At 32.8% G+C, this 26,403-nt stretch overlaps 1 protein-coding gene across 2 annotated transcripts; it reads right to left on the minus strand.

Annotated features, from left to right (window-relative positions):
* Positions 1–4,163: 4,163 nt before the first annotated feature.
* Positions 4,164–25,713, minus strand: LOC106664750 (RING finger protein 11). 2 transcript variants are annotated; one of them, XM_014390730.2, is made up of 6 exons: positions 25,499–25,713; positions 21,726–21,867; positions 19,510–19,636; positions 11,610–11,750; positions 8,027–8,175; positions 4,164–6,612 (listed from the first exon to the last, which is right to left on the minus strand). In XM_014390730.2, the coding sequence occupies exons 4-6, from the start codon at positions 11,718–11,720 to the stop codon at positions 6,441–6,443; spliced, it is 432 nt and encodes a 143-aa protein (XP_014246216.1). In that variant the 5' UTR covers positions 11,721–11,750; positions 19,510–19,636; positions 21,726–21,867; positions 25,499–25,713; the 3' UTR covers positions 4,164–6,440. The 2 variants fall into 2 exon arrangements, with proteins under 2 accessions (XP_014246216.1, XP_014246215.1); XM_014390729.2 differs by lacking the exons at positions 19,510–19,636; positions 21,726–21,867; positions 25,499–25,713 and adding an exon at positions 11,873–12,116.
* Between the last annotated feature and the right edge of the window lie 690 nt (positions 25,714–26,403).

Raw genomic sequence — 26,403 nt, forward strand, 5'->3', positions numbered from 1 at the left:
ACTTCGGAGAAGCAACAAAAGCTTTAATTTTTTCAGCTATGTAGAGGATGTAAAAATCTACTGTGTTATTATAGCATAAATTAGTGATAAATGTATGGACTTGTGGAACTATGTATGTTAATCTTCTTGTCAATATACATGGTACATGCTGAAATCTCATGTTGTTAATTTATTTAATAATGCTTGTTAATTGATATTTTGTTGATCATAAAAAGATAACAGAAAAGTTTTTTTGTTGTTAAAAAACCAAAAAAAAAAACAAAAAACAAACAATATATTTTGTAAACAGTCAGTCTCTTCCATACATGAGACAAGACTTAAGGGGAATTATTCAAATATAATTAATCGTTAAATATAATTAGCAGACACTTTGGATATCATCCTATGAAGTAGTTATAATAAAATAATAATAAAGAAATTTTATGTAAATGTTTATTTCGTATGTCGTTTTATACATACTTAAGAATAGACTTATGTGGTGAACAGCTTTATTTACAAAAAATAAAATAAAATAAAAAATAAAAATGAAATAAAAAAACAAATAAAAAATTAGGCACATATGAATATTGTTGGAAACAAATAGAGAAGAAGAATTATAGTTATATTTTAGGTAATTACTGAGAGAAACATATTTTTAATGTTTTGAAGTTTGAGGGAAAAAATTTTTTAATGGTATTATTTCAACATTGTATTTTTGACTATTCAATTACATAATTCAATTTTGGATTATAAAGATATATTTTTCTTAGTATTGTAAATCCACATTAAGTTATATACTTAAGCATTTATAAAAAAAAGGAAAAATTAAAAAAATCACTGTTATTGCGTCATTTTCAATTGAGATGTTAGTATAGTAAGCTTTATTGTTGTAGTTTTAAAAGAAATACTGAAATGTACTTCATATGCAATAAACATTTCCCCAGGTTCAAGTTGTTTCTGTTGTTTGTAAAAGTGCTAATAAAAAGTTAACCGATTTGTCATGTACTGTTCAAAAATAACTTTTGTTATTATTAAACTGAATCATTCATGTCAGTAAAGTATTAATTTTTAGATATAGGTAATAGCTGTGTTAATAAGAATGTCAGATTAAACAAAATTATGATGATAATTAGTTTATTGCAAACCACAAGCACCCTGAGTTGATAGCTCAAATAAAATACACTTTGCTAATGTCATCGATACAATGTTAAAGTGACAAATCTAGATTTCTATACATTTCAGGAAATCGAAAAAACAGACTAGACCTTAATTTTCCATAAGGTATTTAGAGAGTTTTTAATTTTAATTTCATTAGGCCTCAGAAATGCACTAATGTGGTACATTTTGATTGATTATTTCATTATTTTTCAATAAATAACAATAGTATATAAATTAAATAAAAATATATGGAGGTTTGTGATGGAGTGTCACTAAATTAAAAGCATAGTGTAGTATTAGAAATTTTCCATTACATTCGCTAGTTTACAATGAACTTTAATTGCAGTGGATTTTTGTTTTAAAATTATATTAATAAGCAACTCTGTTAAGGTGTTAAGTTGGTAACATTTCTACATCCTCAGATAGGCAATTATGCTGAGGTTAGTAACATTACTACAAACTGGGGTTAGGCAACTTATGATGAGGTTAAGTTGTTATCATTACTACAACCTCTGGTTAGACAACTATGCTGAGGTGTAAGTTGATATAAAACTACAACCTCAGATTAGGCAAATATGCTGAGGTGTAAGTTGTTTGCATTACAATAACCTAAGAAAAGCAATTATGCTCAGGCATGAGTTGTTAACGATACTACATCAGGTAGGCAACTATGCTGAGGTGTAAGTTGGTAACATTACTACAACCTCAGGTTAGGCAACTGATCTTTTGGACATGTTGAGATTCAGAATACCTGAACTACCTCAAGGTAGGCCTTGTAGAGTGCCATGGTAAACCAACGAAATTGAAAAATGCAATTTTTTATATTCATTACTTTCATATGGTGCTGATGATGTCATCATAAAAGGTACAACAGGGAATTTATTACCAAAACATCTCTACAATGTACTAAAAAAACTATCGTTTTACACATTTTACAAGGGTTCCAAATTTTGACAAGTTGGAAAAATTTTCTCAATACTGACCAGAAAAAATCTATAATTTGATCATTACTGATTTTCTTGGTCTGTTTACCCATCGCTGGCTTTGTTTGTAGATGAATTTCAGCATTTCACCATTTTTAGTGGTTGTGATAACTAACAGACCTTCGTTTAATAGCAAATATTAAAAATACAAAACAGAACCTAGAAGAAATTTTCACGAGGATGATATAAATGCTTAAAAACAGTACAAAGCTAAATACAACCTTAATGATAAAGAACTAAATTCTATTATTTGAAAAATCGACAGTGCCAAAAGTAATCCTTTCTACAGTTCCTACAGTTAAAAAATTAACTGTAATTAAATAAATACATAATTAAACTTAAATAACTAAAATGATAAATAAATAATAAACATAAATAATAAAATAAATAAATAAAACTAAAATAATTAATTTAATTAATTAATTTTAAAAAAATCTAGTTTGCTTGCCTTCCTTGCTGGGATGGTCTATCAAATGCGTTTTGGCACTTAGTTATCTTCTGTTACAACCCAAGACTATTTTTTTTTTTTTTTACGAAGGTTCGCAACAGTAGTGGTCATATAAACCCTCAGGGTGCCGGTGTTTTTGAAAAAAAAAAAACATTTGTAAGTATGTCGGGTTCAAATGCAGGGCCACTGGATTAGAACCCGGGACCTTTACCTTACAGTGATGAGGGCCATGTCAACGCCTTAACCGTTGTGGCCACCGATGCCCCTATTTTATTCTATTATTCATATTAAAAGAACATAGCCACGATTGAACTTGATAGACAAAATTACTTTAACAAAATAAGCACTAAATTGAATGATTTGAAAACCCCAGATGATTTAGGGAAAAGCATTTTGCAATTTGTTAAAATTAATACCAATCCTAAAATTAGTCTGTTTCATACTCAAGCTAGCTTAAATTTATTCTGGAAAATCGCTAACAGGATAAGTTTGCAGTAATTGAGGGCCAAATGATTAGAGCATCCGACTCTCATCCTGCCCCGCTTCCTACATAGCAATTTTCAAACTTGTGCAATAGAATTGAGCTTATAACTTTGTATTTGGGTAGTCTGGTCTCAGATCTTGGTCTTATCCAGCCACCGAAGGATCCCCACAATAATAACTAATTTTTAAACCTAGATAGTAGAGTCAAAGGCAGCAGCTTAGACGCGTCAACTGTTGTTGAAAAGCAGCCCGATCTGACTGTCGAGTGTCACTGAAGTAGAGGACAGAACTCAGCCAGAGCCAGTATTATTATCAGCCGGAGTCTGAGACTCACTGAGAGCACAGCCAACACAGCCAAAATCAACCCAATGACGAGTATTCACTCGTTCATTCGAAGGCTTTCACATTATTAAATCCATTAGATTTCGTGGTCCGGTTGACCAAGTAACCTCTTTCAATTAATTAATCGTTATATAAGATATTGGTTGAGATAGAAAAAGTTCCACATTATGTTACACTATCTTATTAATAGGTTTATATGAGTCAAAAAATTACTGTTTTATTTTATTTTTTTAATCTAAAAAATTTAGTTTAATCAACAAAAATTATAACACAATATAACATGATTCTGGAGAAGTAAGTAGTGGAGAAGTCTTCATAAAATGAAAAACTGAAGTCTTATCAATATCTATAAAATAAACATTAGCACCATTATTACTAACAATTTCTCTAATAATTAACTTGAAATATAAATAAATAAATATATATTAAGTTAATTATATAATATATAATGTTTAAACATATGTAAGTACAATAAGTTGCATGTTACCATAATAAAATTGTAGTGAAATAATTATGAAATGGAAAAAATAAACTTTACACAAGTTAAAGAACATCAAATTGAATTTATAAAACTAGAGTATTAGTAAAATAGCAGCATTACTATGGGTATTGATTGATGATTGAATTAATTAGTAAAACACAAAACTAAATAAATGTTCTCCCTTGATATTTATCACAATTGTTTTACATTGATATCACCCATCTTGAGGCTTCATTTAAACTACAAATAATAATAATAATAAAAAAGATTAGGAGAAAAGAACGCGCGGTACAATTAGGAATGTTATATTATAAAAAGTGCCAATTACAAAATGCAACTCTATTAGCTATAATTTATGTAAATGTTAAATACAGTCACTACAAATGTTCTCTTTGGACCAAAAATCATTAAATCATTTACAATGTTAAACACATTAAAAAACACCTTTCGAATACAAAATAACCTTGACTAAATTAATAGTGCGATATATAATTTGAAAGAAAGTACACTTTGTTCAACAATACGAACATTTTGTCTTATCTAAATTTTATGAAAACAAAAACCCAAAAATTTTTCTGTTTATTATTTACATGAAATGTTTCTAAATTCTATTTACAACAATAAAAAATATTATAAAACATTTTCACCTACTAGAAAAAATATTCTTTTATATTTTCTGTTTTAAATTGTTGCTTTACTGTATTAGTGAACTAACAATTATCCACATCTTGGTTGAGGCTATACCATTAATTATACTAGTATAAAATCTGACATTAGTCCTAATAAATTTTCAAGCCATTCAGATTAACAATACAAATAAAAGCAACAAATCTAAATATCCTTCTTACAATATATTGTGTGTTGCACTTTACACAGTCGAATAGATAAATATTTGCCTAGAGTGTTTACAATAACCGTTCATACAAAGGATAAACATTTAATTGGATCAAGCTAGAATTAATGATGTTCAACCAATGAAACTTTCAAGATATTTGTTGGAATAAGTCATTTCCGTTTTTGTCAGTGTTTCTGAATAATCATTAAAAAATGCCTAAAATTTTTAAAAGTCTAAATTTTTGATTAAATATTCTGACTAGAATATGCGTTACTAAAATATTGATTAAAAAAATATATATATAAACGAAAATGATAAATTTGATAATGAAATCAGAAACAGCAGTTGAATTACAAGTGGATTGAAACACCATTATTAAAGTTAAACAGAATTATTTTTAAAATAAAACTCAACAAACTTTACAGCATACATCCATATCTAATTTCTCCATACTATATTATATTGTAGTAAAAATATTCTTTACAATATAAAATTAATAGAAAACTTATGTTATAAAGTTTTCTGTTGTGACACAATAAACTTTATTAGAAAACTCTACCATGGCTCAAATTTAAAAATCAATACTTTTAAAAGAGAAACACACTCTTGGCCTAGTAAGATTATACATATTTTTTAGAACAATCACAGGCAGAATAAGACACAAACTATTTATGATGACTAATCTAAGTACTAAAATTAATACTAGTATATAATATTCACCTAGAAATATTTTTTCTAGGCCTACATAAAACATTCACACTCTCACATACACGACACGTGTAGTTTTTAATTATCAACAATAGCGCATATAGAAAAATAATTTAGTAATTTAGTCATAATTAGAAAGAACAGGCTCTGAGAATTGCACTTATATAATCCAAATGTTTTATAAAGCAAAACATATGTAAAACAAAACATTATTAGTTCGCATATTCTTTTTTTAATTCAAAGTCCATATGCATATTCTATTCTCATTTAGGTGATTAAGCACTACATCTTCATTCACTCATACCTAAAAATATGGTTGTAGTTTTTTAATGGCAAACAGCGACATATATTATGTTAAATATTTTTTTTTAAATAACCATGTATTGTCAAATAAAAAAAAGTCTACAGAAAGATTTGTAAATATTAGTTAATCCAAGTTTTTGAGTAAAATATTCATGAAAGAACATATTAACAAGTCAAACAACTTAATTAATATGCGTATTTAATTCAGTTAATGCTAGTATTGCCTACCTTGGTGTCATTGACTCTTGTTTTTGTAAGAAAAAAAGTAATTATCTCTGTTCAACATAATGTAATACACAACTGAAAGTCTATTTAAACCTTTTTCTTGATAAATATTTACAAGAATGTATCAAATAATACCAAATTATGTGTCTTATACATAGGTTTGTTGTAAGTTTGCCATTAAATATATTTTACTTTATTTCAAACATGTTTTGAAACAAAGTGATAATGAATTTAAGACAATTCACTTGCTTCTTTATTATGTCCAAATACAAAAGTCGGCTAATTTTTCCTTCATAGTTGGGAAAAAAAGCACATTATGAAAATGAAAATAAAAGTGTAACTACATCAAATGCAACACTGTAATAAAACGGTTTCCACTAATAAACCAGAACTGTGATTCAATTTGGAAAGAATTTGTAAGTCTAAAAATTTGTCTCGATACCCTGTTCTGTAACACACGCATTTCTCTCCACTACTAATTTGATCACAGATATTTCAGCTTGTTTCATAGCTGGTAAGGAGGGCTGCATCAACTGGTTCCATACATGAAGGACATGTAAAACTTCTCATAAGCCAGTCATCAATACAGTGAACATGATATATATGCATGCAAGGAAGATAACGGACGTTATCCCCTACTAAAAACTCCATCATACATATCACACACCTAAAACAAAAAAATACAGATTAAATTTATTTGCAAGCATAGGCAATTTGGCAGTAATGATGAATATTACAGCAAACAATATATAATAAATCAACAATGTGTGACCATTCATTTATAAGGGAAATATTTTCATGGATAATGAATGGTGAAAGAGAGGAAACCATCCACAGAACATGACCAATATAAGGAAAAAAAACTTAAAAGGTAAAATCCCCATAACTAGAAGGTGAAATAACAAATAAGGACTGCATACAGCATAACATATGCTCAGCCGTGGCCTGACACCAATTTTCCATTTAGAAAAATCGTGTATAATTAATTGAGTTTATATAATAAAAATGATAATAAAAATAATAAGAATAAATGGTCGCTAAACAACACACAACTAATAAGAATGCTACTTTTATTTGGGCTAACTGATTGAGAAAATTGTGTAGAAAGAATTTAAAATTTTAGAATTTTGTTGTTTGAATTACCTGCTTTTGTTTGCCTAAACCTTGAAAAGTGGAGGAAAAAAATCTGTTTATTTCATCACTAAAAGTATAAGGGAAAAATAAATAAAGCTGTACAAAATGTTTCAGCTTTATTACTGAGATAAGTATAAACTTCTTTGCAGACATGCCATGTAGGATTAATCAAGTTTATAGGAGTCCTGTGACAGGATGGGAAGAGGATAGAATATTATTTTACAATTCTTATTTTTTTATATAATAGAAGCAACAATAAAATTAACTTAAACATGAAACAACCATCAATTCACCGTTCAGCCGCTGTTTTAATGAATTTTTGAAGACTTATTCCAAAGGTGTTCTATTTGGTTATGGTTCAATCTATGCTTATGCTAAAACCATACTACTTATTAAAAACAAATATAAATGTTTATTGAATTTGTTTACATCCTGTCATCCAATGTTCGTCAACCCTTTATTCTTTTAATTTACAATATCTGATTCTGTTGGAAAAGAAAATTTACAGCTTCTAAAACCACACATTTATTTCTACAATAAAGGATAATTTATAGCGAGGTGGAAAATATAAAAAAAAAGACCTATCATCGAGTAGATATGATATGGCGCAATGGTTAAAAATGTAAAATTAATTAACTCTTAAAAACATTGTGTTAAATTAATTCACTTTTATACATTAATCTAACAGTTATATTTTTATAAGGTTAAATAAGTGACTAGGAAGAGAAAAGAGTAGATGATTAAAAACAAATTCAAATGTGCCATATTTTGTTAATACAGAATTGGAGAATTTCTGAATGTGCCAATACTGTTTAAAAACAGGAAAGGATTTTTGTAAATTCTAAAACACGAGTATAATCCTAAACAACAATAATCTAGTAGAATCCAAAAATGCTACAACCATGGGAATGAGACGGAATAAATTAATAACTGTTATATGCGCTTACTCTCTATTTTTCTTGCAGCCATCATAAGATCCTGTAGGAAGATGCTGGATCAAGCCAATTCTTTTGGCGATTTTTATCTGTTCTTCTTCTGTTAACTGGTTCACAGGACGACTTATATTGGGAGAGGGGTAGTAGACAGGTACTGCTTCCTGCAAATTAAAAGAAGTTGTCATTAACATTTCGAATTTATCTGAAAATATATATATTAGACAAGTTGGCAGACTATTAGAATAATCAAATATTTGAAAAACCTAGGCTTATAATTTTGATTTATAGCCTAATCTTAACAATGACCATTGTAACCAAATTTCAATAAATATACATTTGGACACTCATATTTTGTTGTTTACTTCAAACTATATGTATTTTTTTCGTTATATTAATTACAACATACATATTTTAATATAAACTAAATTAAACAAGATCAGAAATTCATGAGTTTTAATAAAAATTATTTAGTGATAGATTAAAATTTAACTAACCATTTATTACTTAGTTTTGCTCTTAATAACAAGTATTACTACCTCCTCTCGCCTCACGAGAGCCTTGAGTCTCCTGTATATGGAGTAAATAAACGATTAGATTTTGCCTTGTGAAACAGAATCCCATTTTTCAACAAGAGCAGTTCGAAGTTGTTCAACATTTGTTGGAGGCAGCGAACAATGTTTAATGCTTCATAAGTGTTCTGTAGGATTCATGTCAAGAGAATTGCTGGCCAATTCATTTGGTAATCCCTACATCCTCCAAGTAATGAGTGGCAACCTGAGCTACATGCGGTCGAGCATCATAAGCATTAAAATGAAGTTGTCTCTAATAAATGGAGCGAATAGGACTGCAGCTTTCAGAAGAACTTCCTCAATGTACCTTACTGCAGTTAAAGATCCATTCTGTATGATGATCAGTTCAGTATGGGCAATGACGTTGATTCACCCCATATCATAAACGACTGTCTTTGAAAAAGCTCATGCATGGCACATGAAGCAAAGTCTCCATGTCTTCTCCACACATGGCCGTGGATAGTTACAATAGTTACAGCTATAGCTAAGTGAAAAATATCAATAGTTAAATAAAGCAGATTATGGGAACATATTAGTAAAAACCGATGTTCAGAGAGAAAGTTAAAAGCAAATTTATTGATTAAAGAAGTTTTGATGAGAACTATACGCTCAATCACATGAATATTTCCCTTCAACAAATGCCCTTCTTTTCTACAATTTAAAAATAACTTTTTTTTGACCCTGACCCTTTTTCATTCAATTTTCTCATTTCCAATAGGAACCACCAAACATCTGAAAGAACGCTTAAATTACTGAATGTAATTATGGTGAGTTGAAGTGAAATGGAATAGCAGCAGGGGCTGATATTGCAGACAAAAATTAAAAAATGAAATGTAAAATGTCAAAAGATTTTTAAAGTATGAATTTCTGAAAAGACAGAGACAGAGTCAAACCTTAGAACAAGAAGGTCTGTGAATGGTTTCCTTCACACCACAGTTCACCATAGAAAGACTAAGATTTCTAGGGCACACCAATTATGGACTGTGGATGTCCTATTACCATTCCAGACCCGTGAAAGTGTCTGGAGAATACTTGAAGTACTTAGTTACTGCCAGTGCTTATGCGGATAGAATTAGGTAGTTAATGCCTTTTATGCCTTTTTTCTTAAACATATTTTATTTATATTATTTCACACAAGGGAAACACATGTTTCTGGGTATCTGAACACCAAGCTAACTAAACTTTGAGTGGCCAGTAAGAAAACCAGACATTAGCCCAATCAATGATTGATACAATTTCAAAACAAAGGTTTGATCATGAGATCAATCTCATACTACCCTCGAAAATGCTGAAGGCAGCCGTAATTATGGGACAACATACCCAATGATTTTCTACAAAAATGTTTTATGAGCAAACAAAAAGGATTGATAATAACGTAAAATAAAATATGACAATTTCAGGGTGTTGCAATTTTTTTATTTTTATTTATTTATTTTTATGTTTTTTGGACAGGTAGTGTAGTTATCAGTCATTTCATCTGATCAGCCTTTTTAAAAAATGATCTGGAATGAGACCAATTACAAAGAAAACACAGAGTACCATTATCTGGCCATTCAAATGACTAAGTGTTTCGTTTCAAAATCACTAGGGCAAAAAAGCAGATTGAGTAATGTATCAGAAAAAATTATGTTTACGATGAAAGTCAAAAATAATTTTATTGAATAAAGAAGTCATTTGATGAGAACTATACAATCAATATATACATTAGTTGGACACACAAATGAGTCGATTACTGAACTCGTTTGAACCCAAAAGCAGATGACAAACTTAGATAATAAAACAAATGAAAACTCAGTTTTCAGGCTACTAACAACGAATAAATTTAATAAATTTTGAATGAAATTTAATGAAACAATAAACACAGTCATTAATGTAGTAAATATAATTACTAAAACTACATTTTCTTCAGCCACACATCCCTCATTATGACACAATGAATTATTGTTCATAATAATTCACTCATCTTCATCAGTGTTCAGCCGATGTTCTGAAAGTTTACCGAGGTCTCCATCATGTTTCTGTTTGTTATGTTTCCTTTAGACTTACTCCAGGTTGTGTTTAAAAAAAGTTTTAAAAAAATTCAATCACTTCACAGGTCTGTCTTCCATTGGGTTTTCAGAGCCTTTTTAATGCTTAAATATTAGATTCAGCTTCAATTTGTTTGAAAACAGTAATTACGATATGAACAGTCGGATGGGGTGCATAGAATTGACAGTTGTAGCCTGCATGAAATGATTCTGCAATATATGTAGTTTTTATGTTCGTATTCGGTGGGGTTGAAGCCCATATTTGTGGGAAAAACGCAGTCCTCTTCTGTGCCAATTGTGAGGACACAGCAGCTGATTTCCATGACTTCTACTGGTGCATCGACCATCAATGTTGTGAATGCATTATACACACTTGTCGGGGGTAAAAAGTTCAGCGCAATGCTTGGCTCAGAGTTACGGAGTTTCGTGTTTCGGTCCAACGGGGCACTACGCCTGTTCCTTTTCAACTCATGATTGGCCCAACTGGGAATCTCCGGGAAGATATGGGATTTCTTCTTAGCAGGGCAGAGTTGACCAATAAATAACTTTTTGTATTGAATTATGAAACAGCAAAATAGTTTCAAGAACAAAACTCACTGGGAACTTTTATATAGAATAAAAATTTATACAAAGATTTTTTTGGAGTTATATTTAATTGAGAAGGTAAACTTTTGAATTGGGGAAGGGAGAACTTAGGCAAGCAGGAAGTTTCCTTGAACCCTGGGGCCAATTATCAATGTCAACAGCCTTTTCTAAATTATTGCTTAATCTTTTGAAAATTGTAAAATTTCAGTTTTTTGGCGGAAATTTGAAATTCTCTAGAAAAACATGAGATGGTAGAGGACAAAGTAAACCGAAGTGTAAAGACTGAACAAAAGAGCCCTGGATTATTTAAATGTATTTACTCGCAAGTTTATTTATTTTCTATGAAACTTTTGAGTGCCTGAGTTCTAGAAATAGGTGCTCAAGTGTGAAATGTTATAAAATTATGGAACTTACCCGATACGGAGGAGGAAGGCCGAGATGTTCCGACGTCGTATCTCCAACACTTTCACTTCCTCTTAAAAGGGAAATGTCATCGGCTGACGACCCTTTAAGACAGTTGCCCATTGTGTTAAATTATAAGTCGACAAGCGAAAACTGAAAAATAACATTCGAAATTAACACATTTTTGCCCCTAGACTGAACAAGGCTGGGGGGGCTACATTATAAATACGATTCGGAAAACCATCTCCCAACATGTAATAAATAAATTGATTTACCTAAATAACCATTTTACGCAGTTTCCCGACTTATTAACGTTAATGTCTCGGCATAATAACTTTAATGGGATTATTGCTAAATTGAATTAGTGTTGTAAAAAAAAATAATACAAGTCATAATGTCATTCTCAGCTGGAGGCTGGTTATTTTGGAACACTTCTCGATCACTACTGCCAACGTAAAGGCGGCCTCGTAGAAATCCTCAGTTAACAATTTCGAAATAAAAGAAAATACTCGCCCTCTTCACTGTTTAACACTTCCAAACCGTTTGGCTTGAAATAGAAATAGAACTACCGTTAAAATTTTACAACTCCCAGCCTCTGGGAAATGAACGGTTTAGAACGGATTTAGGGCGCCCCCCTTCTTTTTTCAATACCTGCTTCGGGTTGGACAGTTATAAAATTCGGTTTTTCCAACAAAAACAACACTATTTCTCAATAATAAATTAATTCTGTGCCTAATAATATATAAGTATGTTATAATTAACGCAATAATATTGCTAAATGGCTTTACAATTCATTCTAAATGTCCGTCACTCTTAAGAGCTAATGACCTCTTGAAAATTCACTTAAAAAATCGTGCAAGAATTAAAGCATTTAAAGAACAAGAGGAACTGGAAGTTTTACATAAAATCTTACATAAAATCCTATAAAGTTTTTTGAAGTTATAATTTATAACAATAACCAGGCCAAACAGACATAGTTTCTGCATAATTGCTGGATTTTTCAACAATACGTACCTAAACGATGTCTACTGTAATGGTGGGTATCGAATGTAGCCCGTCATGGACAAATCAGCAAATTTTTGACCGGTGGGTGGACTCGGAGACTGGCTGAATGCTCCATCAGCAGTTATCATTATTCAGAGAGCGGTTGACATCAGGAAACAATTTTTCATCGAGTCATCACGAGTGTCGTGTTCAATTAATACAAAAATAGATAAATGAAAAATGCTATGTACGATTTAAGGCGAGTTCTCACGCTACAGGAAACAACCAACTGAGATGTTCACATGTTTCAAGCCGTGTTTAAACTTGAAAGGAATGACTCACGACTTGAAAGTAAGTCTGGACTTTGATTGGTTCAAACTTTAGCTGATCAACTAAAAACAGCAGCTGAACCTATACTGACGGTTTGTTCGACCGTGATTGAAAATCGCGGCTCAATCGTCTAATTTTTGCATTTTTTCTTTTCTTTCGCATTCAATTTTCAATATATATTTGTTGGATTTTCTGATTCTGAATTGACTCCCAGAAAAGGAAGAGAGGTCTACAGAGTGGTTGGCTGTGATGATAAACTGATTTCTTTTTAAATTGACCTGATTATTGTATCTGGAAACAGTGAGATATCCCATTTGGTATATACTATTTTGCAGCAGATAAATTTTCACAAGGTGCTGCTGGAGTTCCAGTATGCAAGACATACTAAGAAATTGAGTCAATATGCAATGGAAAATAGTCTTGGCATCAGGAAGATTGAGTTATGTAGAGAATTTAGTTCAAACCATATCCAAGGTTATAAAAATATGTTTTTATTCAATATATGGTACAAGCTAGCAGAAATATATTTGGGCGCAATACATTTTATTACCAAATTAGACTCAGAGGAAAATAATTAGGCCTAAATAATGCTTAGAACTGAGAGGAAGAAAGTAGTGTGCACTATGCAACTTATGGAACGGAGAAAATACCACTTTTTAGTATGGTCAAAAACAGAAATAATGAGCTACGAACAATTCATTGGATTTCTGTTAAGAACTGGTATGAATTAATCAGATTTTTTGTAAATCAAGGGAAAACAAATGAATTGGGTGACATAAGACTGTAAATGAATTAGAATATCGCAAAATCAGTTTTCTAACTCATTCATTCGCGCAGATACAATATAAACGGTACCATTTCCGACCAAATAATAACCATTTTGTTGGTACAAACCTATAAATTTTAAAATCGGAAGATATATGAAGAATTTCAGAAAATTCACTACGCTGTGGAAAAATTTCCTAAAGATAAGCGAGTTTTAGATAAAAAGCTTTAATTTCATAAGCTTTCGAAAGGTATGTTGGTAGGATCGTTACATTGTTTTTCAAAGGAGTTTTTGCTAGCCCTCCCCCCCCCAAATGGGTATATCTCGGTTACCTATGCATTTTTTAATCAAAATTGAGGTTGTTTGTAAAAATTTACGTGTCTAAATAATGCGACAAGTTCTGAACCCTTTTCCCCTGTCACCATTTCGTCTTATGTTGCCTGATATTTTTGGATGTAGGGGGTCGACAGCTCGTCCTTCAGGGGTACGCTCATGCACAATGGCAAGATATTAAAGAAATTAAGAAGAGAAAAAACTCGCGCGCGCGCCACACACACACACGCACACACACACACACACACACACACACACACACACACACAAAAGAAAGAAATTTTCTCCATTATTATTATGTGGAGGTCGTGAGATGCGGTCTGGTGTGACGTATGCTTTAGAAAACATTTTCTTTATCGTGCCAACGTTTCGATCTTTATTGAGATCATCTTCAGGGCTCAAAGTGTTTGTTTTCCGTGTAGATGTGTCATTCTTATCTGTCGGGTTGAGATTTGAGAGTGCACCAGACCGCATCTCACGACCTCCAAATAATCATTAAGTAACGGTCACTAAACACCACACATTTCTCCATTATCTTTGTATTTTTCATCAAAATTTAAGTTATTTTTAAAATCTAGGTTACATTTTTACAGAATGATAACTATTCAGTCCAAATGATAGCCATTTCGCTTGAACAAACTTTTGAAATTTAAATATTGGAAGGATTTTTGATGAATATCAAAAAGTTACTCCGCTAACACAAAACTTCCTAAAGATCGACAAATTAAAATAATAATAATAATAATAATAATAATTTTTCGAATAGTTTGGATCGTTACGTTCTATTTTCGAGAAGTATGGTATACCAAAACCACCCAAAAAACCTTTACAGGAGATTTTTGAAGAATATCAAAAAATTATTCCGCCATGGCAAAAATGTTTAAAAATCGACAAATTAAAAAAAATTAATAATCTTACGAATAGTTTGGATCGTTACGTTCTATTTTCGAGAAGTATGGTATACCAAAACCACCCAAAAAACATTTACAGGAGATTTTTGAAGAATATCAAAAAATTATTCCGCCATGACAAAAATTTTTAAAAATCGACAAATTAAAAAAAATTAATAACCTTTCGAATAGTTTGGATCATTACGTTCTATTTTCGAGGAGTGTGTTAGTTCAAAACCTCCCAAGCCAATATTGGAACCCTTGAAAATAGAATAGTAATCTTCTATAAGGTCCACCAGCCTTTACTACACAGGGTGAATCATAAACTATGCGCGAAACTCAAGGAAATGATTAGCCAGCTTATTTGCAACAAAAAATATTCTATACATTTTTTAAAAATCCTCAACAGTTTCGGAGATATTTATAAATTAATTTATTTTCTCCAAAACGCTGTTTTTGGGGTTAAAACCGTCATAACTTTTTTGCTCTTTGAGGTATAGCAAATCTGATAGCACCATTAGAAAGAGGGACAAATTTCCCAATAGATAGTGATAAATACGTTTTATGATGAAAATGATTCCTTTAAGCATTTAGTTTTGTGTTTAATCATGAAACAATCCAGTTTTTGTCATTTCAGCCAGAGTTTTAATCTGCATTTAAATCTGAACAATTGTCAACTAAGGGCGATCCAAGTAAGAAAAACTTCTTCATGTAACAAGCTTGAAAACTTTTTAACATGGGCTTTTTCCTAGGAAATATGATCATTAGAGGAAAAATAGGGTTTGAATAAGAAAATCATGCTCAAAAGATGGGGAATGCTTTTCTTTTTCTTTATTCATATTGATAATAAAATAAAAAATAATTACTTTAAAAAAAATAACATCCCGTTTTAAAGAAAAATACAAATTTAGTGGAAAAAATTGACAAGAAGGATAAAATTTGCTTTAATCCCCTGATTTGATGTGGCTCAAAATTGCTTACTTTACTTTATTATTAGAATACTTTCCCTTTGTTGTTACTATCTAAGCAGAAATCTTATTAGTTCTACTTCGGTAATCGTTCAGTATGGTTCATACTAAAGGAAGTTTTTCTTACTTTCATAGCCCATAGTTAACAATTGTTAAGGTTTAAATGCTCTAGCTGAAATGACAAAAATTGGATTGTATCATGATTGAACACAAAACGAAATGCTTAAAGGGATAATTTTAAAAAGTTATTTATCTCTATCTGTCGGGACATTTATCCCTCTTTCTAATGGTGCTATCAGATTTGCTATACCTTAAAGCGAAGAAAAGTTATGGCGGTTTTAACCTAAAAAAACAGCGTTTTGGAGAAAACAAATTTATTTATAAATATCTCCGAAACTATTGAGAATTTTTAAAAATTGTATAGAATATTTTTTGTTGCAAATTAGCTGAAGAATCATCGTGAGTTTCGCCATAGTTTGTGAATCACCCTGTATAGTAGAGTCACGTGGATTAGGGCTGTGGCCAGAAAACAAATAGTGCTTTTGTACCAAGCTTTCGACGATATATTTCGCTACTTCATGATAGGTACGTTTACACAAGTTAAATAACAAAAACCTCCATCTTCACTACTATTTTAAATATATATCTATATATATGTAAATAACTATAATAATAAATAAATAAATAAATACTAAAAATACATTTAACAGGTACATATATGCAGGGTGTCCCAGAGAACAATGCGGAAACATTTTGGGTGATAGTTCACCCTATTGCAACAACTTCCAACTTATAGTCTCTATACCTATCTCCAGTCCCTAACCAATTTCGACTTTGTGTTAGTTTTTCTATGGAAAGTTACCCTACGAGAGAAAAACCTACTACTTTCACCTGAAATAATTTTCAGTCAAGAACCTTAATAAATGCTCAAATTTGAAAAATACCACAATGTTTGGTTGTTTTGTATGATTAGGTATGCCTTTATGTTTGATCCTAGTGATTGTCAAACTCCACGAAAAGTTCATTATTTAATAAGCTTTCGAGGTATAAGAATATCCACAATCCCTCCTGATTATAGTAGACTACTATCAATTGTTAAAAACGTACACGAGATCAACGATCGTCATCAGTAAGATCGAGGGAACGAGGTGGCAGGTTACTGTCATGGATTTGTACGTTTGGGGATTCCTTAAGGCGAGTGTGTACAGTAGAAGATGGCCTCTTCCAAAACCCAGATTGTAGTCTGAAGAGCTTTCCTATTGACGAGCCCTCTTTTTACCTTGTTATTATAAAACGCTTTTTATATGTACTATATGTTAAAAAAACCAAGAAATTTTGCATATCTGACTTGCAGAAGAAGGGTCATCCTCACCCGATTAAGGATAGGCCATGGGAGGTTGACACACTTACTTTGTGTCCGGCATGTAGAGATAGGTCTATATGTCCCATCTAAATGAACGTTGCAACGCCTTGGCTCTATATTGTGAGCGTGTAGGAATGCCATCTGATATGAGAATTGTGCTTGAGCACGTCAGCGAGTGGCGAGTCCCCTGTTCGAATTCTTGTAAGAAACAGGGTTGTTAGCTTTGTGTACCTATCGTGTGTTAATAGTGAATGTATTTATTAGCGTGAATGTGTAGTGTGAGAGGGTCGATGGCGAATATCGAATACCCCATCGACCCTCAATCGAGAGTTTGAATGGGTTTGGATTTAGGAACTGCATGCGTTGGGTGCTGAATTGAACTAGCTGTTCACAGCACCCGGAGCCCTAACCTCGGTGGCTGGACGGATAAGACCGAGTTCTGACTCCAGACTGTCAACACCGGAGGCGGGTGATTCTCGAGGCCTGCTGGTAATTTAGTGGGAATTACAAAAACTGAAATTGCCGGTGGAAAAATATTCAAATTTTATATAAATATTCAATAACATAACACGAAATCGAATACTATTTCAACATAACATTCAACAGTTCATTCAAGTCATGATGTATGTATAGTTGAAAGATTGGAAATCGCTATACAGAACGTGAAAATTGTAAGTGCTATTTTCTTTGGTAAAAAAAAAAAATTACCGGAATCCAGGGAACGCTTTTCTAAATCGTCACCGGTGAAGACTAGAAAGGGACTGAACACAAGTAAACACCAGAGAAAGAGAAAGAAAAGTTTAATCACTAAAATAACACAAGATTAATCTATCGAATTTGTCTTAACAACAGTAAGAATTCCTCAGACAGAAGTGACACAAAAGTGAAATCACCCTTGTCCTGAAAGAGAGAAAAAAAATCATCATCGTATGATTAATCGTGTACAAATGATTCGAAGGAAACAATAGATTACTCAGAGATTGTATGATTTAAACGATAACCCACTGATATGTAGAACGGCCGAAAATATTCGACTACACGAACTGATAAATCACGTCAAATTTCAAAAGTAAGATCAAATATAAAGGTAAGGGAAGGATAAGACGGTCGATCACGGATTTTAAACAATATTTTTTTACTGGATTCAAAAATAAATATTAGACACACCAATAGGCTGTTGTTCAAATGTTAAAAAAAAATAGTGACACTGACTTTTTTTATCTCAACTAAAAACCTTAATTAATTGAAAGATATTAATTGGTCAAGCGGACCACGAAAATTAGTGAATTTAATAAGTTAAAATGAAGTATACCTTCGCTAAAACTCTCCGTGGCCATTTCATTTGTAGTCGAGAATCGAATTCTGATTACACGACATTTGAAAAATGGCAAAAAGGAGGGAAAATTCAAAAGGTGGGGTTGAGCTGGGAAGTCAGTGTCCGAGTGGATCGAGGTACGATAGCTCAAGGGGTAGAGTAGCGGCGTATCTAGCCGAAGATCGTGGGTTCGAATCGCGCTCGTGCCATTAACTTTTTTTCATCTCAACTAAAAACCTTAATTAATTGTAATGTAATTAATATAATAATAGCTTTAAACGAGTCATCTTTACAACCAACGGAAATTCATTCAGATGTTTAAGATTTCGCCGACTTCACTGCTCTCATGATGATGACACTTCCTCTAGCGAATCGAATTCCGAGTTGTACCCACTTAACCGTGCAATAAATAACAAAAAATATATAAATAAAACTTAATATTGCACACTTTAGAAAATCAAGCTCAAGTGGTAGAGTAGCGGCGTATCTAGCCGAAGATCGTGGGTTCGAATCCCGCTCGTGACACTGACTTTTTTATCTCAACTAAAAACCTTAATTAATTGAAAGATATTAATTGGTCAAGCGGACCACGAAAATTAGTGAATTTAATGGTGATAATTTTGAAACGACTCTGATCGACAGGAAACTTACAGGGGTACAGAATTTGTGTCCGAACGACGAAGGAAAATAGTTTTAAAAATTTTTTTTTTCCACATCCTACATATAATTGTAAAATTCAAACAATGTTTATAAATCCCAGGCCCTGAAGATGATCTCAATATAAAGATCGAAACGTTGGCACGACAAAAAAAAAAATGTTTTTCTAAAAACTACTCTAACCAGACCTCATCTCATGATCTCCAAATAATTATGTATATATCAGCCAAAAACAAAGTTGATATTCTTTTTCTCCACCTCGAAAAACCCCTGAATACAAATTTTTTGTAAAATAAAAAATATTACCTTCTGAATCCCTGAGATATATTTTTCCAAAATACGGTTTTAACTTTGAACGAAAGCCACCAGTCCACAAGAATCTTGATAGAAGCTTAGAGGGTTATACACAGACGTAATGGCAGAAACGTGGTCTCTGTAAAAAAAAAGGTTAGAATAGCAGTTTTGTCTCACTTGTAATGATATAAAATCTAAACATTTTTGATGTTTTATAAAAGGAAGAGAATTTAAGCACTTCAACGGTTCTAAAACTCCATTATATTTAGTGGTCTGATTGACCAAATGACTTCTTTCAATTAATTAATCTTGTAATGTAAGGTTTTGGTTGAAATGAAAAAGTTAGTGTCACGAGCGGGATTCGAACGCACGACTTTCGGCTTCGAATCCCGCTCGTGACACTAATTGTTTCATTTCAACCAAAACCTTACATAACAACATTAATTAATTGAAAGAAGGTTCTAATAATGTTGGATTTGGATAAAACCCGGAGAAGTTCTGACATTTTTAACAGGGAAACACCGGATATCGAGAGTAAATCCCCCCCCCCAGTATTGATTGGATATTTAAATTTATAGGAACTGGAAAAAATAGGACAAAGTTGATATCAGTTTTCTGAACCTCGAAAATATTTTTGTCCTTACGTCTTTCAAAATTCACCTTCGAAATTGACTGATTTGTTTTCGAAAATCACAAAAATGGCTATAACTTTGAATGGACTCCACCGATCAGCATAAATTTTTGCAGGAGTTCCAGAGCCCGCCCTCTTTAATTTATTAAAATTAACAAGTGAGTACAAATACTTTGATTGATTCTAAAATTTCTATCATGGTATAAATTCATTTTTTCACATCCTTGTATTTGTATAATTTAAACAATATTTATAAATCCCAGGCCCTGAAGATGATCTCAATAAAGATCGAAACGTTGGCACGATAAAGAAAATGTTTTTCTGAAACCTACATCACACCAGACCCCATCTCACGATCTTCAAATAATCATTAAAATTAACTTTCAAGTAAAGAGCAAAAGAGTTCTCAGTTTAGACATTGTTTTTCAGAGATGACCTCGCTGTAGTTTCAACAACAAAAACTATTTTCAGAATTTTAGTCAAAATGGCGAAACGAATCAAACCAAGCCAAGTGGCATCATAAGACCATTGACACATTTATATTTTCTAGACTTGCTATCACCCTATATTCTAGATCACCCTTTTATGGCAGAATAAGGTTGACGACTATAAGTAAAGAACAAAAAAAAGTTAAATTAGTGATAAGAAAAAGAGATAATGCTCTTTTTTTCTTCAAATGATTCCTACCTAACAAATGCTAACAACCGTTTATTAATTAGTTTAAAATTTAATTAGTTTAATTTTTCGCACAATTACGATGCAAGCGTCGCGATTATGGTCGATATTTTTTAAAAAAAATGATCAAGAAAGAGGGAGAGAGGGAGAGAGAGAGTGAAAGAAAGAAAAAGAAACAGGTTTCAAAAGCTGTGTCGGGAATCGAATCGAGGCAAAGTACTTTGGTATGTCATTGGATGCGCGTTTGCGATTGGAAAGTTCGTGGAGCTTAACATGACAGTCCGTGATCTCTCAGTTGCCCAAGTAAGCTCTTACTTTTACCTGGGTCCTCAAGTCCATGTGGACCTCTGACTATCAGATGCTATGCCTGCAATACCAACCGTCAAATCGTAAAACGGTTCAGAATTATCATTAAGATATACAGTTAATGCACCCTAGAAATGAAGACCTCAACCTTGACCTAAGAAGAGAGGCAAGGAAACAGCTTGTAGGAAAAGCTTGTAAAGCTGCATCAGCCCAACTTAAGAGAGAGTAGAGAGTATGGGCGGGTGGTGAGTGAGAAAGAGTGATAGAGATATAGAGAGATAAATGTAGACAGACAGACAGATAGATAGAGAGAGAATGGGGGCGTCGGGTGCCGCAACGGTTTAGGCTTTGACACGGCGCTAATCACTGTAAAGTAAAGGTCCCGGGTTCAAATCCAGCGGCCCTGCATTCGAACCCGACATACTTACATAGATAGAGAAGAGCGAAGAGGGAGTAACAGTGGGAGGAAGGGAGGGAGAGAGAAATTGTGCGTGAATGAATGGGTTGGTGTGTGAATGAATGAAATTGATTAAGGCAGCGAGAGATTTATATTATTTTATGGTAGTTTAACAAGTACAATTTTCTTAAAAAGGCTTTTCGTAAATCTAAAACATACCTGTTTTTGAACGTGAAGTTGCACAGCTCACTTAGTTATCACGTTTGAAACACCTGACGACGAAATTTGCCTTCACTCACTGCCTCACCACCTTTGGACTCTTTGCGTCAACGAATAATCTCTTTTGAAATGATTCCAGGGCCTGTAAGAAATGTTCAAACATGTCAAATTTTATGCAGATCAATATAATAACGTGATGTAATCGGCTATCCGATTCGTGGAAATAATTAGCACCTCCCACCTATTACTGACTTATATTATGATCAAAATGCTAACTGAAATGTAAATTATTTATTCCGAGTGTTGACCGTTAAAGAAAACATACATATATAATCTTGGTTCAACTCGGAAATCACCATATGTTTTTTAAAATTCCATAGTGACAAGATAAGAATATCATTAAGAACATTAGGTTTTAGATTAGGTTGAGTTGAAGGAACGGTTCTTTAAAATTCTGCATTCACGTTTCCCAAGGATGAAAAAAGTCCAGGAAGCTGTTAAAACTGGTCACATTTTTTTCTATATTTTTGAACTTTAACCTAGGGCTGTTTCAAACTTGCGAAAAGCTTCAGATCGGGCTTATAAGATATGAAAGATATATCGCTGTTTTGAATCTGTTATACTAATTTCAGCTTCTCGCAATATTCAGTCATGTGTATCATTTTGCCTAACGTATCCGTCAAATAAAGCCCAAATCCACAATTTATGTGGAGGCATCGGGCAGACTAGAGTGCGAATAAATTCATCCTCACCGATCATTTTGGTTTGCCTATCATCACTGGGTGGGTCAGGCGCGCTTCGGCATTTCGCCATCTTCAGTGTGTCTTTGAGATTCTATTCAAGAGTGAGAAGAGAGAAGAGAGAGAGAGAGGGAGAAAGAGAGAGAGTGAGCGAGTATGGGAGAAAGCGAGAGAGAGAGGGAGAGAGAGAGAGAGAGAGAGAGAGAGAAAGACAGGCAGACAGATAGAGTGAGAGAGTGAGGAAAGGAGACAGTGAGGAAAGAAGGCAGAGAGAGACAGAGAGAGAGGAGAGAGAGTGAGTATGAGAGAAAGCGAGAGAGAAAGAGGGAGAGAGAAAGAGTGGGTGAGTGAGAGAGAAAAAGAAAGAGAGAGGAAAAGTGGGTGAGTGTGTGTGAGAGAGAGAGAGAGAGAGAGAGAGAGAGAGAGAGAGAGAGAGAGAGAGAGAGAGAGTCTAAGTGACAGAGAGTAGTGAGTAGGTTGGTGAGATGAGGATTGGGTCTGTGTGTTATTTTGTCTATCGTGTCCTTCAAAATAACGAACAAAAACACTACTAAAAGGGTGTGTGACGACAAACTCAATTTGCAATGAAAGGCATACTAAAGTGACCAGAAACGAGCAAACTGTTCATCACCCCGTAGTCCTCAATAGGTCTCACCACGCATGTCATGTCAGTCCAACTATCTAACAAATTCAAAGCGTTATTCATTGACTCGTAAAAAATATCTGTTCGTAACAAGGGGAAAATAGAGGCTCATCATGTGGAAGTCACCAGGTGTTTCCCAATCTCGTATCCACAGGACCAGACCATTTCCTGCCATAAAGAAAACTCTTTCTATTTTTTTTCTCTCGCTCTGTCCCTTATTTTATTCTAGACAGGAAATGTTTCCGTTTATCAATTGCAGACGTTGAAAGGTTTTAAACATCTTTTGGAAACTGCATCTGTTACCAACTTGAAATGTTAACGTGCTTTTTCCCCCCAATTGGTCTATTTTTTGAATATCCAATGATACAAATATCATGTCTGGAACAATGTAAACATCTATTAGCATAAATTTGATTTTATGCTAAATAATGAAGACTTGTTTAAACGTGCGATTATTCTTCGATTACTCCAACCTGATTTTTAGATCATGAGATTAATTGGGGCTTTAATGAACGGTTTGGCCGTACCAACAAAAACTTTATAAAGGTTTATATGTGTTCCATTTTTAAATGATACCACATTCAAACCGGCCAAACCTCTTTTACAAGCTCTTATTAAATTTACGACCGTTTGAATTTAATTTATGGTATAAAAACCGAAATTATTGTTAAACTTCGGTATGTAGTGTATACATTTCAAAATTCGCCGTCGGAATTGCATCTGGTCGGCTAAAAGTGGTTCTACGTTACCAGTACTTTAATTGCCTTGTTAATATTTCCGGCCCGTTTTAATTAGCACATTGCTTTGGCCGGGGGCCGACCAATACGCCTGCCGATGTTTTCCGGTTTTCACTCTCTTTCGCCCATATCAGCCCCGTGCGACAAAAAAATGTATATAAGAGAAAAAAATAGTCTATAAATAAGTCGTGCAGGATCAGATGTTACCTGACAACTGCCAATATATTGTACCTTGACACCTGACAAACCTATCAGGTACCGGCCAGAGGGATGACCCCGAAACAATTCTCTCCCACTACCCTTGCTTTTGTTGTAAATCCAGGATTTTGCAACTTCACTAGGCTTTCACAAACTGGATATGGGCAGTGTGTCCACACAGGATCATCGAGAAAATCCTTTTCCTAGATTTGGACAGTTTCTTTCTTCAGAAATCAAATATGTACGTCCATCTGATAAATTTTTGTTTTCTTCCAAACCACATACCAATTTTTTTAAAGCCAACATATAATAAACAACAATTCTATTGAACCCAGTACACGGAATAAACCCTCTGAGGTTCACTGCAAGCTCATAAATTTAGTAGGATTTTTTGCCTGAACACTGAGGTCTTTCAGAAATAAAAAACAAATAAAAAGGAAGATCAGTTCCTAATTTTTCTTACACAATAAAGAAAGAGTACCACATTGGTATAACAGATCATAAGAAGTACAGATTAACCAATGACGATGCAATGTTGAATGTTAACATGGTTCAATGTTGAAAAGCTAAATTGAAAGTATGATTTTTTTTTTAAATTTCAGACTGTTTATCATGAACTTCACAGCGCTTTTGTTACCATTCTTCTGTAATTTAAAAATTTTCCATTAAATAAAAATTTTAATTTTGTATGTTTGAGCATTTCAGCCAAAATAACCAAACAAAGCCAAGCAGCATCATGATGTCAAAAACCAAGAACAGTAGCATTCACCCTTTCCTTTTTCACTTTTGGCCTTTTATGGCTGAATAAGGCTGAGAGGATAAGCGAAGAATAAAAAAAATAAATTAGTGATAAAAAAGAGATAATACTCTTTTTTTTCATCAAATGATTCTTAACAACACTCGCTAACGACCTTATTTTTTAATTTTTTTAATTTTAAAATGATCGAGGGAGAGAGAAGGGAAGTGAGTTGGTGAATTGGTTAGTGGGTGAGTGTGTGCCTGGGGGAGAGCGAGAGAGAGAGAGAGAGAGAACTAACGTTATTATTTACATTCGGAAAAAAAACAATAATATAAAAAAATATTTGAGAGAAAAAAATTGCAATTAAAATTAAATGAAGAGAATGCTGTAATAAAAGTGATGAATAAGACAAATAGTAACTAAAATAAGTACATGTATTTCATTAGTCATAACATTTGTAGTTATTTTTTTTTAAATTTACTTTGAATATACTAATTTTTGCAATTGTTTAATTTCTTTTGATAATTTATTAAGGGCTTCAGAAGTTTTTATAAGAAAAGACATTTTGCATTTTTTGTTCTGAATTTTAGAATTACAATATTTCATTTTTCTTTTGTAGTAAAATATCTAAATGGCTCATTAAACTTATTTATTTTATTTCACAGATATATGGGTTGAGTCGATTTTAATACCTTATTAAAAACAGTTGAACTTACTCATTCTCGGAAGTAATTTACTCGCAATGTTTTCCATTTAACATCTTACATTCTTGAATAGTCCTTCATGTCCAAAACATAATGTGTACATTTATTGTCAGCTTATTTAATCATTGTTCCCTGATAGTAGACAGAACGTATAAACGGTAATTTGGTGAGGAAAAATCAATGTCTTAAATAGTGGATTTTTAATTTAACGTGTTTTGAATTTTGACAATTTTTCATATTCTACAGGCCTGAATTAATTTTGCTAGTAACTATGGAAACTTGATTATGCCAAGTTAGGTTATTTTTTAAATTCAATTGCTAAAATTTAGAGAATTGTCGATTGTTTTATTCATGCATACTTTAAAGTACTGTCAATTGCGCCCTAATGTCTTAGATTTAAATTTTGCTGGGGTCAGTTTTGATTATTACAAGAGATTACAAGATCACATAACTCAGAGTCCATAATTTCGATGCTATCGTTTATGTTATCCATTTTCCATGTGGGCGAATGACAGAGAGAGTGAAGTGAGAGAGAGAGAGAGAGGAGAGAGAGAGAGAGAGAGAGAGAGAGAGAGAGAGAGAGAGAGTGAGAGAGTGTGGGTGGGTCGGTGAAAAGTTTCATTAAATGATTATTCGGAGATCGTGAGATGCGGTCTGGTGTGACGTAGGTTTTAGAAAAACATTTTCTTTATCGTGCGTTTCGATCTTTATTGAATCATCTTCAGGGCTCAAAGTGTTTGTTTTCCGTGTAGATGTGTCATTCTTGTGAGTCGTTGGCCACTCTCAACACGACTCACAAGAATGACACATCTACACGGAAAACAAACACTTTGAGCCCTGAAGATGATTCAATAAAGATCGAAACGTTGGCACGATAAAGAAAATGTTTTTCTAAAACCTACGTCACACCATACCGC

This window comes from Cimex lectularius, unplaced genomic scaffold (assembly GCF_000648675.2).
Source record: "Cimex lectularius strain Harlan isolate CLEC.00 unplaced genomic scaffold, Clec_2.1 scaffold212, whole genome shotgun sequence".
Classification (NCBI taxonomy): Eukaryota; Metazoa; Arthropoda; class Insecta; order Hemiptera; family Cimicidae; genus Cimex; species Cimex lectularius.